This window comes from Zophobas morio, unplaced genomic scaffold (genome assembly GCF_036711695.1).
Source record: "Zophobas morio isolate AGI-343-1 ecotype UQ-CSIRO unplaced genomic scaffold, CSIRO_AGI_Zmor_V1 ptg000006l, whole genome shotgun sequence".
NCBI lineage: Eukaryota > Metazoa > Arthropoda > Insecta > Coleoptera > Tenebrionidae > Zophobas > Zophobas morio.
The window spans coordinates 3,666,440-3,680,541 of NW_026972111.1; the positions used below are offsets into that span (position 1 = coordinate 3,666,440).

The 14,102-nt window shown below is 28.1% G+C and overlaps 1 protein-coding gene across 1 annotated transcript; it reads right to left on the minus strand.

The window, feature by feature from the left end:
* Positions 1–4,897: 4,897 nt before the first annotated feature.
* Positions 4,898–9,408, minus strand: LOC135123352 (bone morphogenetic protein 10-like). The gene is given in 4 exon segments (XM_064047916.1): positions 4,898–5,184; positions 5,187–5,878; positions 5,931–6,358; positions 7,471–9,408. Coding segments are annotated over 3 exon segments (1,233 nt in total). The 5' UTR covers positions 6,226–6,358; positions 7,471–9,408; the 3' UTR covers positions 4,898–4,938.
* Positions 9,409–14,102: the final 4,694 nt, after the last annotated feature.

Below are 14,102 nucleotides of genomic sequence, written 5' to 3' on the forward strand. Positions count from 1 at the left end.
AGTCTTTGCGAGCGTTTCATTTTAGACAAAAATTTTGACACTTGTGACAAAATTTGTTAACAAACAACTAGATTATCTATAGTCACGTTGTAGAACTAGATAATAAGGGAAAAGGTTTTGCTAGTGTGGAACTAGGTGCCTACTGCTTATTTAGTGAAAGTATATATCAGTCCAAATAGTGGTATGGAGACGCACAAAAAATCCCTGGATGACATATTAGGTATTATAACTACAAGGGCTTAGATTTTGCCCTTTTTTCTTAATATGTGTAGTCTTTGGTTCACAACAAGAAAGGTAAAACATATTTAAACTGGTAAATTTTTGTAGGAAAGTAACGATTTTGCAATTAGGCTCCGCCCCTCGGTCTGACAACGAATACAAAATTCATCACGATTGAGATCGAGACGAATGGGTGGGGCTTCTCTTTAGGTTTTCTTTTTTAATTAATACATTTAGTTTTCTAAATGCTAAATGCTAACCCCGGGTGGGCGGGGTTAGTACCTGCTAAGCTAAGATCGATTTGAATTGAAGAAATGAAAAATTAAATAATCGAAAAATTGAAAACTAAAAATTTTGAAATGAAAAATTGCAAAATCTGAAAATTGCAAAATTTCAAAAGTTGGAAAATCTAAAATTAAAAAATTAGAAATTAAAAACTCCTGAAACAGTAAATTGAAAAATTGAAGAAACGAAAAATTGAAAGTGAAAAAACAAAAATTATAAATTCCGAATATTGAAAAATCGGAAACTTGTAAAAATTAAGAAAATAAAAAACAACGAAAAATTGTAAATCGAAAATTTGCAGAAATGAAAAATTATAGAATCGAAAAATCAAAAACGGAATAATTTAAACTTAAAATTGATGAAAAATTATAAAATCAGAATAGTGAAAAACCGAAAATTGAAAAAACAAAGAAAATAAAAAACCGAAACGAAAAATTGGAAATCGAAAATACGAAGAAACGAAAAATTAAAGAATCCAAAAATTTGACATATTAAAATTTAAAGACTAGAAATTTTTAATCGAAAAACTGCAAAATCTAAAAATTGAAAAATTGAAAAACTCAAAAATTGAAACTTGAAAACTCGAAAAGTGAAAAAGCTGAAGGACAAATTGCAAATCGAAAATTTGAAGAAATGAAAAATTAAAGAATTGAAAACTCGAGAAATTTTGACTTGAAACATCGCAAAATCTAAAAATTGAAAAAATTCAAAAGTTGGAAAATTTTTATAATTCAAAATTTGAACTTAGAAAGTCGAAAAATTGCAAAAAGAACTAAAGAAACGAAAAACTGAAACATTAAAAAACCAAAAATCCAGAGCGTTAAAAATCGAAAAAAATTAATTAATCGAAATATTGGAAAGAAGCAAAAACGAATTGAATTGAAAAATTGGAAAACCCAAAAATTGAAAAATTTCACATTGAAATAAAGAAAAATTGTAAAATCTCATATAATAAAAATTGAAACTGAAAATTTTGAATTGAAAAATTGGAAAAATTCAAAAATTGGAAAATCGAAAACTGAAAAATTAGAAATTGAAAACTCCTGAAATAATAAACTGAAAAATTGAAAGTGAAAACACAAAAAATTATAAATTCGGAATATTGAAAAACCGAAAACTTGTAAAAATTAAGAAAATATTTAAAAACAACGAAAAATTGTAAATCGAAATTTGCAGAAATGAAAAATTAAAGAATCGAAAAATTGAAAAACTGAATAATTAAAACATAAAATTGATGAAAAATTATAAAATCAGAACACTGAAAAACCGAAAATTGAAAAAACAAAGAAAATAAAACACCGAAACGAAAAATTGCAAATCGAAAATATGAAGAAACGAAAAATTAAAGAATCCAAAAATTTGAGATATTAAAGTTTAAAAACTAGAAATTTGTAATCGAAAAATTGCAAAATTTAAAAATTCAAAAATTTTTAAATTTTGAAATTTTTGAATTTTTGAAAATTGAAAAACTGAAAACTCGAAAAATGAAAAAGCTGAAGGAAAAATTGCAAATCGAAAATTTGAAGAAATGAAAAATTAAAGAATTGAAAACTCGAGAACTTTAGAGTTCAAACATTGCAAAATCTAAAAATTGAAAAAATTCATTAGTTGGAAAATTTTTAAAAATTAAAAATTTAAACTTAAAAACTCGAAAAATTGCAAAAAGAACTGAAGAAACAAAAAATTGAAACATTAAAAAACCCAAAATCCGGAGACTTAAAAATCGAAAAAATTAGTTAATCGAAATATTGGAAAGAAGCAAAAACGAATTGAATTGAAAAATTGGAAAACCCAAAAATTGAAAAATTTCACATTGAAATAAAGAAAAATTATAAAATCTAATATAATAAAAATTGAAATCTGAAAATTTTGAATTGAAAAATTGGAAAAATTCAAAAGTTGGAAAATCGAAAACTGAAAAATTAGAAATGTTTAATCGAAAAATTGCAAAATCTAAAAATTGAAAAATTCAATTGTTGAAAAAACGAAAAACTGAAAACTCGAAAAATGAAAAAGCTGAAGGAAAAATTGCAAATCGAAAATTTGAAGAAATGAAAAATTAAAGAATTGAAAACTCGAGAAGTTTTGGTTTGAAACATTGCAAAATCTAAATTGAAAAAATTCATAGATTGGAAAATTTAAAAAAATTTAAAATTTAAAATTAAAAACTCGAAATATTGCAAAAAGAACTGAAGAAACGAAAAATAATAAAAAAACTAAAAACCCGGAGACTTAAAAATCGAAAAAAATTAATTAATCGAAATATTGTAAAGAAGCAAAAACGAATTAAATTGAAAAATTGGAAAACCCAAAAATTGAAAAATTTCACATTGAAATAAAGAAAAATTACAAAATCTACTATAATAAAAATTGAAAACTGAAAATTTTGAATTGAAAAATTGGAAAAATTCAAAAGTTTGAAAATCGAAAACTGAAAAATTAGAAATTGAAAACTCGTGAAATTGTAAATTGAAAAATTGCGGAAACGAAAAATTGAAAAAATTTAAAGTAAAAAGACAAAAAATTATAAATTCTGAACATTGAAAAATCGAAAATAAATAAATAAAATAAAAAAACCGAAACAAAAAATTGCAAATCGAAAATTTGTAGAAATGAAAAATTAATGAACCGAAAAATTGAAAAATTAAAAATTTAAAAATCGGAAAAATTCAAAAGTTGGAAAATGAAAAACTGAAGGCAGCTACTAGGCCCGCCCACCTACCCTCTTTTTGTATAGAGGGTAATTAATTTGCTAAAATCAGTTCTATCTTAGCAGATACTAGCTAGAATAAGACTGATTTTGGCAAATGAGGAACACCCTAAGGAAAGATATGGTGGGTGGGCGGGGCTAGTACCCGCTAAGCTAAGATCGATTTGAATTGTAGAAATGAAAAATTAAATAATCGAAAAATTGAAAACTAAAAATTTTGAAATGAAAAATTGCAAAATCTGAAAATTGGAAAAATTCAAAAGTTGGAAAATCTAAAACTAAAAAATTATAAATTGAAAACTCCTGAAATAATAAATTGAAAAATTGAAGAAACAAAAAATTGAAAGTGAAAAAACAAAAAATTATAAATTCGGAATATTGAAGAATGGAAACTTGTAAAAATTAAGAAAATAAATAACAACGAAAAATTGTAAATCAAAAATTTGCAGAAATGAAAAATTAAAGAATCGGAAAATTGAAAAACTGAATAATTTAAACTTAAAATTGATGAAAAATTATAAAATCAGAACACTGAAAACCCGAAAATTGAAAAAACAAAGAAAATAAAAAACCGAAACGAAAAACTGCAATCGAAAATATGAAGAAACGAAAAATTAAAGAACTGAGATATTAAAATATAAAAACTAGAAATTTTTAATCGAAAAATTGAAAAATTCAATAGTTGGAAAATTGAAAAACTGAAAAATTGGAACTTGAAAACTCGAAAAATGAAAAAGCTGAAGGAAAAATTGTAAATCGAAAATTTGAAGAAATGAAAAATTAAAGAATTGAAAACTCGAGAAATTTTGGGTTGAAACATTGCAAAATCTAAAAAAGTTGGAAAATTTAAAAAAAATAAAATTCAAACTTAAAAACTCGAAAAATTGCAAAAAGAACTCAAGAAACGAAAAATTGAAACATTAAAAAACTAAAAGTCCGGAGACTTAAAAATCGAAAACAATTTATTAATCGAAATATTGGAAAGAAGCAAAAACGAATTGAATTGAAAAATTGGAAAACCCAAAAATTGAAAAATTTCACATTGAAATAAAGAAAAATTATAAAATCTAATATAATAAAAATTGAATTTCAGTTTTCAATTTTTATTATATTAGATTTTAATTTTATTATATAATTAAATTTTGAATTGAAAAATTGGGAAAATTCAAAAGTTGGAAAATTGAAAACTGAAAAATTAGAAATTGATACCCTCTCTTTTCTTAGAAGTTATTTCATTTGCCAAAATCAGTTTTATCTTAGCAGCTACTATCTAGGATAAGACTAATTTTGGCAAATGTGATAATAATAATGTTTATTTTGCCAAAAAGTAAATAATTTCTATAAAAAAATATCTAAGGTAATACTGAAATAAATCGTGTGTTTTCTGAATTTTTAAAATTGAACGAAAGACATTTTTTAATAGATTTCGACTTCCAGACATTGGTTTCAGCCTCATTTCTTCGACAACTCCTCTATTTTTTCATTTTTTCGGGATTTTCAAACAGAATATTTCTCAGATCTTGCTGCGGAACCATAAATACATTTTTGGAATTAGCACGATGAAATCTGTTTTCGTCCGTCTGTCTGCCGTCTGTATCGATCTTTACTGGGCAGATAATCTCCAAAATTTCTTAAATTATCGTTCGATGACACACAGAGAAAATAATTCAAATCTACGGAATTAGAACAACATCTGTGACAAAATTTATTAGCAAACAACTAGATTATCTACAACCACATTCTAGAACTACCATATCCTTGTAAGCGTACCGATAGGTGAGAACGCCGTTGTTGTCAACATAGAGGATAGATATAGAATCTAGGTTTGTTGGGACGCAGCAGGACCTCGAAACCTTGGAAGGCGAGACGCTGTGGAGAAGAGCTTGAACGATAGCGTGTTTCGTGGGGTTGAGATGTTCAGCCACTGGATAAAAACACTTGCCTTGGCATTGGTACGCCTGAAAGCAACAATTAACCCAAACATTTTAACAACCCAAGTGCGTACTTCGTATCCACGGGGCTGAACGATCCACATGTCGAAATTTATCTCGGTAAAATCTATGTAGAGAGGTTTTCTGCGACAGGTGTTCCTCCTGATTTTCTTCACTTGAGTTTTCTTAGCATTATCGTCGTCCCACACTCTATTGGTCTCTTCTTCGTAATCTTCTTCAATACTTCGTTTCGTTCTGGTACCACTTTCCCCACTACTATTCCTTCGACTAGACGAGTATGACAAGAGCAGAATGGGATAGTCGTGGTCAAAATCGTCCCTCACGGGCATCAAAGACAACCTAAAATCACCCCCCGGGTTCTCGTAGTACGGCAAAAACGCACTCACCGAAATCACTATCTTCAAGTACTTCTCCCTGCCACTTTTCCTCAAAACCTCAACCACAGGTTTCGTCACGTTAAACGACAACCAAGTGTTATTCAAGTGATAAATGCGCACCTCCTCCAAACTATAAAACGTCTTGGTTGCGTCATCATAAATCGACACTTTCAGCTGCCTTTCAACTCCGGAAATGACATCAGATTTAATTTCGACCAAAGTCAAAATTCGCAGCTCCGCCCCCACGAACTCCTCTTCTTCATCGGAGTTCGGTAAATCGAAAACTAGAAGGTGGTTGTCCGACTCTTTCACCACTTCGTTCTCGCGTATCGGACCTACAACCAAATGTTTCTTGTTTCCACTCTTGTGACAAAATTGACAACCCACCTGCATGTTTCGGGATTAAACTGCGCACAACATCAGGCAATGTCCGGTTGTCCTTTTTCATTTTGTTCCTCTCGTACAACTCCAGCATGAACTTCGGGACGTGGTATTTCTTGATTTTGTTTTTTTGTTCGTTGTGTTTGGGGGTGGTTTGGAAGTTGTAGTTGGAGATTGTGTTTCGGTTTGCGTTGATGTTGAGTTGGATTGAGGTGTGGGGTAGGTTGTTTCTGATTAGGATGAGGAGGCAGATCCAGGAGAGGACGAATAAAGGGACTAGGGTGAAATGGAGGACTTGCATTGTGCGATGTTGTTTAATACGCGATTATTTTGAAACTGAGTATTGTGAGCGCCGAGACGACGGCGTCCATGAAAACACTTGAGATCCATTTAGGTGTTTATCGAGCTTGTTGGTTCTTATCAAAGAATTATACCTGTTAAAAATAACCGATGGGTGAGCGGTGGGGTGATTTTTTATTGTGAGTTTATTTTTAGCGGGAGTGTTTTTGTTTACAATTTTTGTTGTGGTTGAAAAGTGATAATTCATGAAAAAATAATTTAAACGTAGTTATTTGAACGAGAGGAGAGTTATATTTAAGCAAAATAAAACTAGTATGTGTTGTTAATTCTTTTGTAGTTTGAGGGTATAAATAAAAATATACGACGTATAAAATAATAGTCATTTTCTAGACAGCCCAAGATATACGAGTTATATAACAAAAATCTTACAGGACTATTTATATACCGTAGTTATATCGTCGTATTAAATTTATGTTCTGTAACAAAATTCTAACATTATTTGTTGCTATAATATAAGAGTCTTATAGTGTAACTGAGTTAGCAATTATTTTAAACATTTTTTTACAAAAGCTTAACTCCATGAAAATTTCAACCTTTTTGTTGGCTAAATACGAAAATGACTTACAGTTTTTTGTAAATTTCAACTTCCAAAGTTACGGCGTCATTTTTCTGAAAACTCTTTAAATTTTTCCAGAATCGCTCAATGAAATATGGTAATTTTTAGGATACAACCAAATTATTCAGTACTTCCCCTTTATGACCATTTCGACGTTTTATCGATCATCAGTTTAGAAAATTACCAAAGGGGATGTTTTTGTAGATTTTAATCAAACTTCTTCATAAACGCCTACCATTTGTCCAGAATCACCCAAACAAATATGTCAATTTTCAAAATTTAAAAAAAAAATTCAAATACAATATTTTTAAAATCATAAACAGGCGATATTTTTGAAACCAGTACATCGAGAAATACATCCTATATTTTTTGTCTGAATTTTTAAAAAACTTTTTCAAAAATGCTATTTTTCAGTTCTCTTTTATGAAAATTTTGACATTTTTTCGACCACTTTCGACGTTTTAAAGAATTGAATTTCAAACCGAATATTTGTAAAATTTTGCTCCAGGACAATAATCACACTACATTACTCGAATCAGGACATCGAGATCTATATTCCAAAATTTTTAGCAATTTTTAGGAAACCTTCTCAAAAGCTCAATCAAAAGCTCGACCACCTTCGAAACTTACCTAAGGAGATTTTTTTTAGAGTTCGATCTCGGGAACTGACTTCCAGCTTCATTATGTCGAACACTCCTACCGTTTTGTCCAGAAGCAACCAATTATTAATGGCAATATTTAAGAATTTTTGAATGTAATTTCAAACCGAACAACATTTATCGGAACGGTACACCGAAATCTATCTAAAAGAATTGTTCTAGTATCTTTTCCAGAAATTCAATTTTTCAATCAATTCAATTTCAAACATCAAAATTTTTACCTTTTTCCGACCACTTCAAAAATTACCGAACGAATTTTTTTGGTCAATTTCGACTCGAAAAGTTACTTTTGAGCCCAAGGAGACTTTTTTTATAGATTTCGACTTCGAGAAGTACCGATTTCATTCTTTTTTAAATTCTTTAAATTTTTCCAGAATCGCCCAATGAATTAGGAAACAAAAAAGAAATTATTAATTTATTAACCGATTTATTTTTTCGACCAACTTAGAAAATTACCTACGTATTTCTTCTTTTTTAGATTTAATCGTCCAGAAGTTGCTTTCGGCCTCACTTCTTTTAAATCTTCCTCTTCCAGAACTGCTCAGTGAATTTATATGTTTACAATCTTTCTAAAAAATTGAATTTCAAACCGAATATTTAAAAAATTTCGCATTAAGCACACTATATTACTAGAATCAGTACATACAGATCTATATTCCAAAATGTTTTGCAATTTTAGGCAACTTTTTCAAAAGCTCAATTTTTCAACGAAAATTTTTGACCTTCTATCAACCAGCTTCAAAAAATACCCAAAGAGATTTTCTTGTAGATTTCGACCTTCAGAAGTTACTTGAGGCCAATTTTTCGAAACTCCTACCATTTTTCCAGAACCGTCAATGAAATCTGGTTATTTATAATACGTATTAAAAAAATCGAAATTTTCTAAAATCTTGACCATAAAAATGCTGTATTTTTGGAATTAATAGGTCGAATTGCAGAAGTTTTTTGGATTAGTAAACAACTTTTTCAAAAGCTCGAAAACATTATTTCAACCCGAATGTTTCTATGTATAATCATGCTCCGGGATTATAAACACGTTATATTTTTTTGATCAGCACGTCAAGTTTAAATATGTCCCAGATTTTTTTATTAATTTTCTGACAACTTTTTCAAAAGCTCAGTTTTTCAATACTTCCCCCTCGTGAAAATTTCGAGCGTAAAAAAACTCACCAAAAATTCCAACTTTCTTTTTCTAAGAAAAATAGGAATTGTTTCAAAATGAAAACACCGGGAGCCCCAAGTTTCTTTTACTAAACTCTTAAAAAAAGCGCACAATTTAAATTGATTTCAAGAACAAAATACTAGGGATTTTAGGGGATTTTTCAGTTCCTTCAAAATGAAAACATCAAAAGTGTGGAATATTTTTTCAAATTCTTTCTAAAATAAAATACCAAGGGTACCGAGATTCTTTTAATTAAAAAAAAAACACAATACTGACGAACTTTTTTCAAAAGCTTAATGCTTTAATACTCCCCCTTTATGAAAATTTTGACACTTTTCGACCACTTTCAAAACTAACCTAAGGAGATTTCTTTTTAGATTTCGACCTGGGGAAGTGACTTTTAGCTTCATCACGTCGAAATCTCCTACCGTTTTTTCCGGAAACAACCAATTAAATATGGCAATATCTGGTAATTTTTTAAGAATTGAATTCCAAAGAGTTCTTCCAGACCACTAGTATTTCTCAGACCGGTACCTCGAAATCTATTTCCAGGGATTTTTGTAGTCCTTTTGGTATTTTTTTCACAAATTTTCATTTTCAGTCAACAAAATTTTGACCTTTTTCCGACCACCTTCAAAAATTAGCGAAATACATTGTTTGTAGATTTTTATCTCGAGAAGTTAATTTTGACTTCATTTCTTCGAAAACTCATACCGTTTTTCCAGAACCGCCCTATAAAATATAACAATTTTTAGGATTTTTTGAAAAATTAATATTTACATAGAATATTTCTAAAATGCTCTACCATAAAATACTGTATTTTCAAAAGCCCAGTTTTTCAATGAAAAGGCAAAATTCAGTTATGAAAATTTTGATCTTTTTCCAACCAGCTTCAAACATCACCTAAGGAGATTATTTTTTGTAGATTTCGACGTTTAGAAGTTATTGTGGCCTCATTTTTTTCGAAAACACCAAACATTTTTCTAGAAACGCAATGAATTATGAAAATTTTTTCAATATCGATAATAAAATTGAATTTTTCGGGTCACTAATTCAATATTTATATCTCCTAATTTTTTAATGGATTTTTTGACAGTTTTATCAAAAACTCAGTATTCACTACTTATGAAAATTTTGACACTTTTTCCACCACCCTCGACACTTATCTAAGGAGGTTTTTTTGTAGATTCCGACCTCCAGAAGTTAGGGCTTAATTTTTTTTTTAATTCTTTCAATTTTTCCAAAATACCCCAACGAAATATGCTAATTTTTAGGATATAAAATGGAAGGGACGAATTATTCAGTATTTCCCCTTTATGGAAATTTCGACGTTTTATCGATCAATTTCGAAAATTTCCAAACGGGATGTTTTCATTGATTTTGTTCACCAAAAGTTTCTTCTGACCTCACTTCGCCATAAACTTCTATCATTTGCCTAGAATCGCCCAAACAAAAATATGTCAATTTTTAGAATTTAAAAAAATATATACAATTTCAAATAATAATAATGTTTCTAAAATCTTGTTTAGGGATTATCAACACGCCATATTTTTCAAACAAGTACGTACGTCGAGAAATATATCCTGTTTTTTTTTTGGGTGGATTTTTAGAAAACTTTTTCAAAAACGTAATTTTTTAATCCGCTTTTATGAACATTTTGACTTTTTTCAACCACCTTTCAAAATTACTTGTGATTTTTTTTTTGTAGATTTCGACGTCCAGAAGTTACTTACGGTCTTACTTCTTTTAAACCTTCTAGTATTCTTATCGCCCATTGAATTACAGCAAATGTTTGGGATTTTTTTAAAGAACTGAATTTCAAACCGTATATTTCGAAAATTTTGTTCCGGTACAATAAACACGCTATTTTACTCGAATCAAGACATCGGGATCTATATTCCAAAATATTTTGTCAATTTTTAGGCAACAATTTTAAAACATCAATTTTTCAATGAAAATTTCGACCTTTTATGGAGCAGAGCTACAAAAATTACTCAAAGAGATTTTCTTGTATATTTAGACCTTCAGAAGTTACTTAAGGCCATTTTCCAGAACAGTCCAATGAAATTTGGTAATTGTTAGGTATAAAAAAAAAATCAAATCTAAAATTTCTAAAATCTGGCCCATAAAAATGTTGCATTTTTCGAATTCATAGTTATATATCGATCATAAACACGATATATTTTTTTTGAACAGCATGATTGATATATGTCTCAGATTTTTATGAATTTTCAGACAACTTTTTCAAAAGCTCAAATTCTTTCTAACATAAAATACCAAGGGTACCGAGATTCTTTTAATTTCTTAAAAAAGACACAGTACTCACGAACTTTTTTCAAAAGCTCCATTTTTTAATACTCCTCTTTTATGAAAATTTTGACACTTTTTCGACTACCTTTAAACTTACCTAATTCAATTTTTCAAACAATTCAGTTTCAATCAAAATTTTGACCTTTTTCCAACCACCTTCGAAAATTACCGAAGGATTGATTTTTTTTTTTCTAAAATTCGACCTCGAGAATTACTTTTGACCTCATTTCTTAGAAAACTCATACTCAATATTTCTAAAATCCTCTACCATAAGCATGCTGTATTTCCCAAATTAAATAGTACATCGAATTCTATATATACCCAAGAATTTTTCGGGAATTTTTGCGGATTTTTTTTGTAGATTTTGACAGTCAGAAGTTACTTTCAGTCTCATTTCTTCGATTTCTAACATTTTGCCAGATGTCAATGTTCGCCAATGAATTATGGCAGTTTTTTATAGTTAAAAATTAATTTCAACATGAAAATTACTAAAATCTTGTTTCATCACTATAACGCTATATTTTTCGAATCACAATTCAAGATTTATATCTCAACTTTGTTTATGGCTTTCTAGAAAACTTTATTAAAAGCTCAGTTTTCAGTACCTACTTGTGAAAATTTAGACCTTTTATTGTCACCTTCAAAAATTACTGAAGGAAGCCTTTTTGTAGATTTCGACCTATAAATGTAAATATAAATTCGGCTAAATTTCTTCGAGAACTCCTATCAGTTTTTTCAGAATAAAAATCAAACAACATTGGAATAATTGAAAAATCGGAAAATTGATGAAACGAACATTAAAAAATGGAAAATTGAAAAAATGAAGAATTGAAGAATTAAAAAACTAAAAAATGGAAAAAAACTTTAAAACTGAAAAATTCTAAAATTCAAAGATCAAAAAATTAAAGAAACAAAAGTGTAAAATTGAAAAATGCGAAACACAAATCCAAAATTGGAATAATTGAAAAGTCGGAAAATTAATGAAACAAAAAGTAAAAAAAGCGAAAATTGAAAAATCTAAGATGAAAAATCAAAAAATCAAAAACTGAGAAAGTGAAGAATCGAAAAATTGTAAATGCAGTAAAATGGAAAAATTGAAAACCGCAAAATTGAAAAGTCGAGAAATAGAAAAATTAAAAAATCGAGAGATTGTAAAATCGAAAAACTGTAAAATTTAAGATTGAAAACAAAATAAATACTAAAAATTAAAAAACGAGAAACTAAAATATCGAAAAATTGCAAATCGAGAAACTGTAAAACTGAAAATTCAAATTAAAATTGAAAATTGCAATAATTGAAAAATTGGAAGATTGAGGAAACGACAAACTGATACATCCAAAGACTGAAAACTCGAAAAATTAAAAATTGAGAAAGTGAATAGTCAAAAAGAAAAATCGAAGAATTGAGAAATTCAGATTTTACATACGGTTAAATTTATTCGAGAACTCCTATCAGTTCTTTCAGAATAAAAATCAAACAAAATTGGAATATGTAATTGAGAAATCGGAACATTGATGAAACGAACATTAAAAAATCGAAAATTGAACAATCCAAAATTTAAAAAATCGAAAAATGAGAAACTGAAGAATCGACGATGAGAATTCAAGAATTGAAAAATGCGAAAGTTGAAAATTCAAAAAATTAAAGAAATAAAAAATTAAAAAACGGAAAAAACTTTAAAACCTGAAAACTCGAAAAATTGCAAATCAAAAAATGGAGTAATTGAAAATTTAAACACGAGAAATTGAATAGTTAAAAATTCGAAAAACTGAAAAACTCTAATGTTGAAAGATCAAAAAATGAAAGAAACAAAAGTGTAAAATTGAAAAATTCAAAACACAAATCCGAAATTGGAATAATCGAAAAGTCGGAAAATTGATGAAACAAGAGTAAAAAAAATGAAAATTGAAAAATCTAAGATGAAAAATCAAAAAATCAAAAACTGAGAAACTGAAGATTCGAAAAATTGTAAATGCCGTAAAATGGAAAAATTGAAAACCGAAAATTGAAAAGTCGAGAAATTGAAAAATTAAAAAATCGAGAGATTGAAAAATCGAAAAACTGTAAAATTTAAGATTGAAAACTAAAAAAATACTAAAAATTAAAAAACGAGAAACTAAAATATCGAAAAATTGCAAATTGAAAAACCGTAATAATGAAAAATTCAAAATAAAATTCAAAATTGCAATAATTGAAAAATTGGAAGACTGATGAAACGACAAACTGAAAAATCCAAAAGCTGAAAACTCGAAAAATTAAAAATTGAGAAAGTGAATAGTCAAAAAGAAAAATCTAAGAATTGAGAAATTCAGATTTTACATACGAGAACTCCTATCAGTTCTTTCAGAATAAAAATCAAAAAAATTGGAATCTGTAATTGAAAAATCGGAAAATTGATGAAACGAACGTTAAAAAATCGAAAATTGAACAATCCAAAAGTTAAAAAATCGAAAAATGAGAGACTGAAGAATCGAAGATGATAAGAATTCAAGAATTGAAAAATCCGGAAGTTGAAAATTCAAAAAATTAAAGAAATAAAAAATTAAAAAACGGAAAAAAACTTTACAACTGAAAACTCGAAAAATTGCAAATCAAAAAATGGAATCATTGAAAATTGAATGTCGACAAACTGAATAATTAAAAATTCGATAAACTGAAAAATTCTAATGTTGAAAGATCAAAAAATGAAAGAAACAAAAGCGTAAAATTGAAAAATTCAAAACACAATTCCGAAATTGCAATAATCGAAAAGTCGGAAAATTGATGAACCAAAAGTAAACAAACTGAAAATTGAAAAATCTATGATGAAAAATCAAAAAATCAAAAACTGAGAAACTGAAGATTCGAAAACTTGTAAATACCGTAAAATGGAAAAATTGAAAACCGCAAAATTGAAAAGTCGAGAAATTGAAAAATTAAAGAATCGAGAGGCTGTAAAATCGAAAAACTAAAAAATCTAAAAGCTGAAAACTCGCAAAAATATAAATTGAGAAAGTGAATAGTCAAAAAGAAAAGTCGAAGATTTGAGAAATTCAAATTTTACAGCTAAATTTATTCCAGAGCTCCTATCAGTTCTTTCAGAATAAAAATCAAACAAAATTGGAATATGTAATTGAAAAATCGGAAAATTG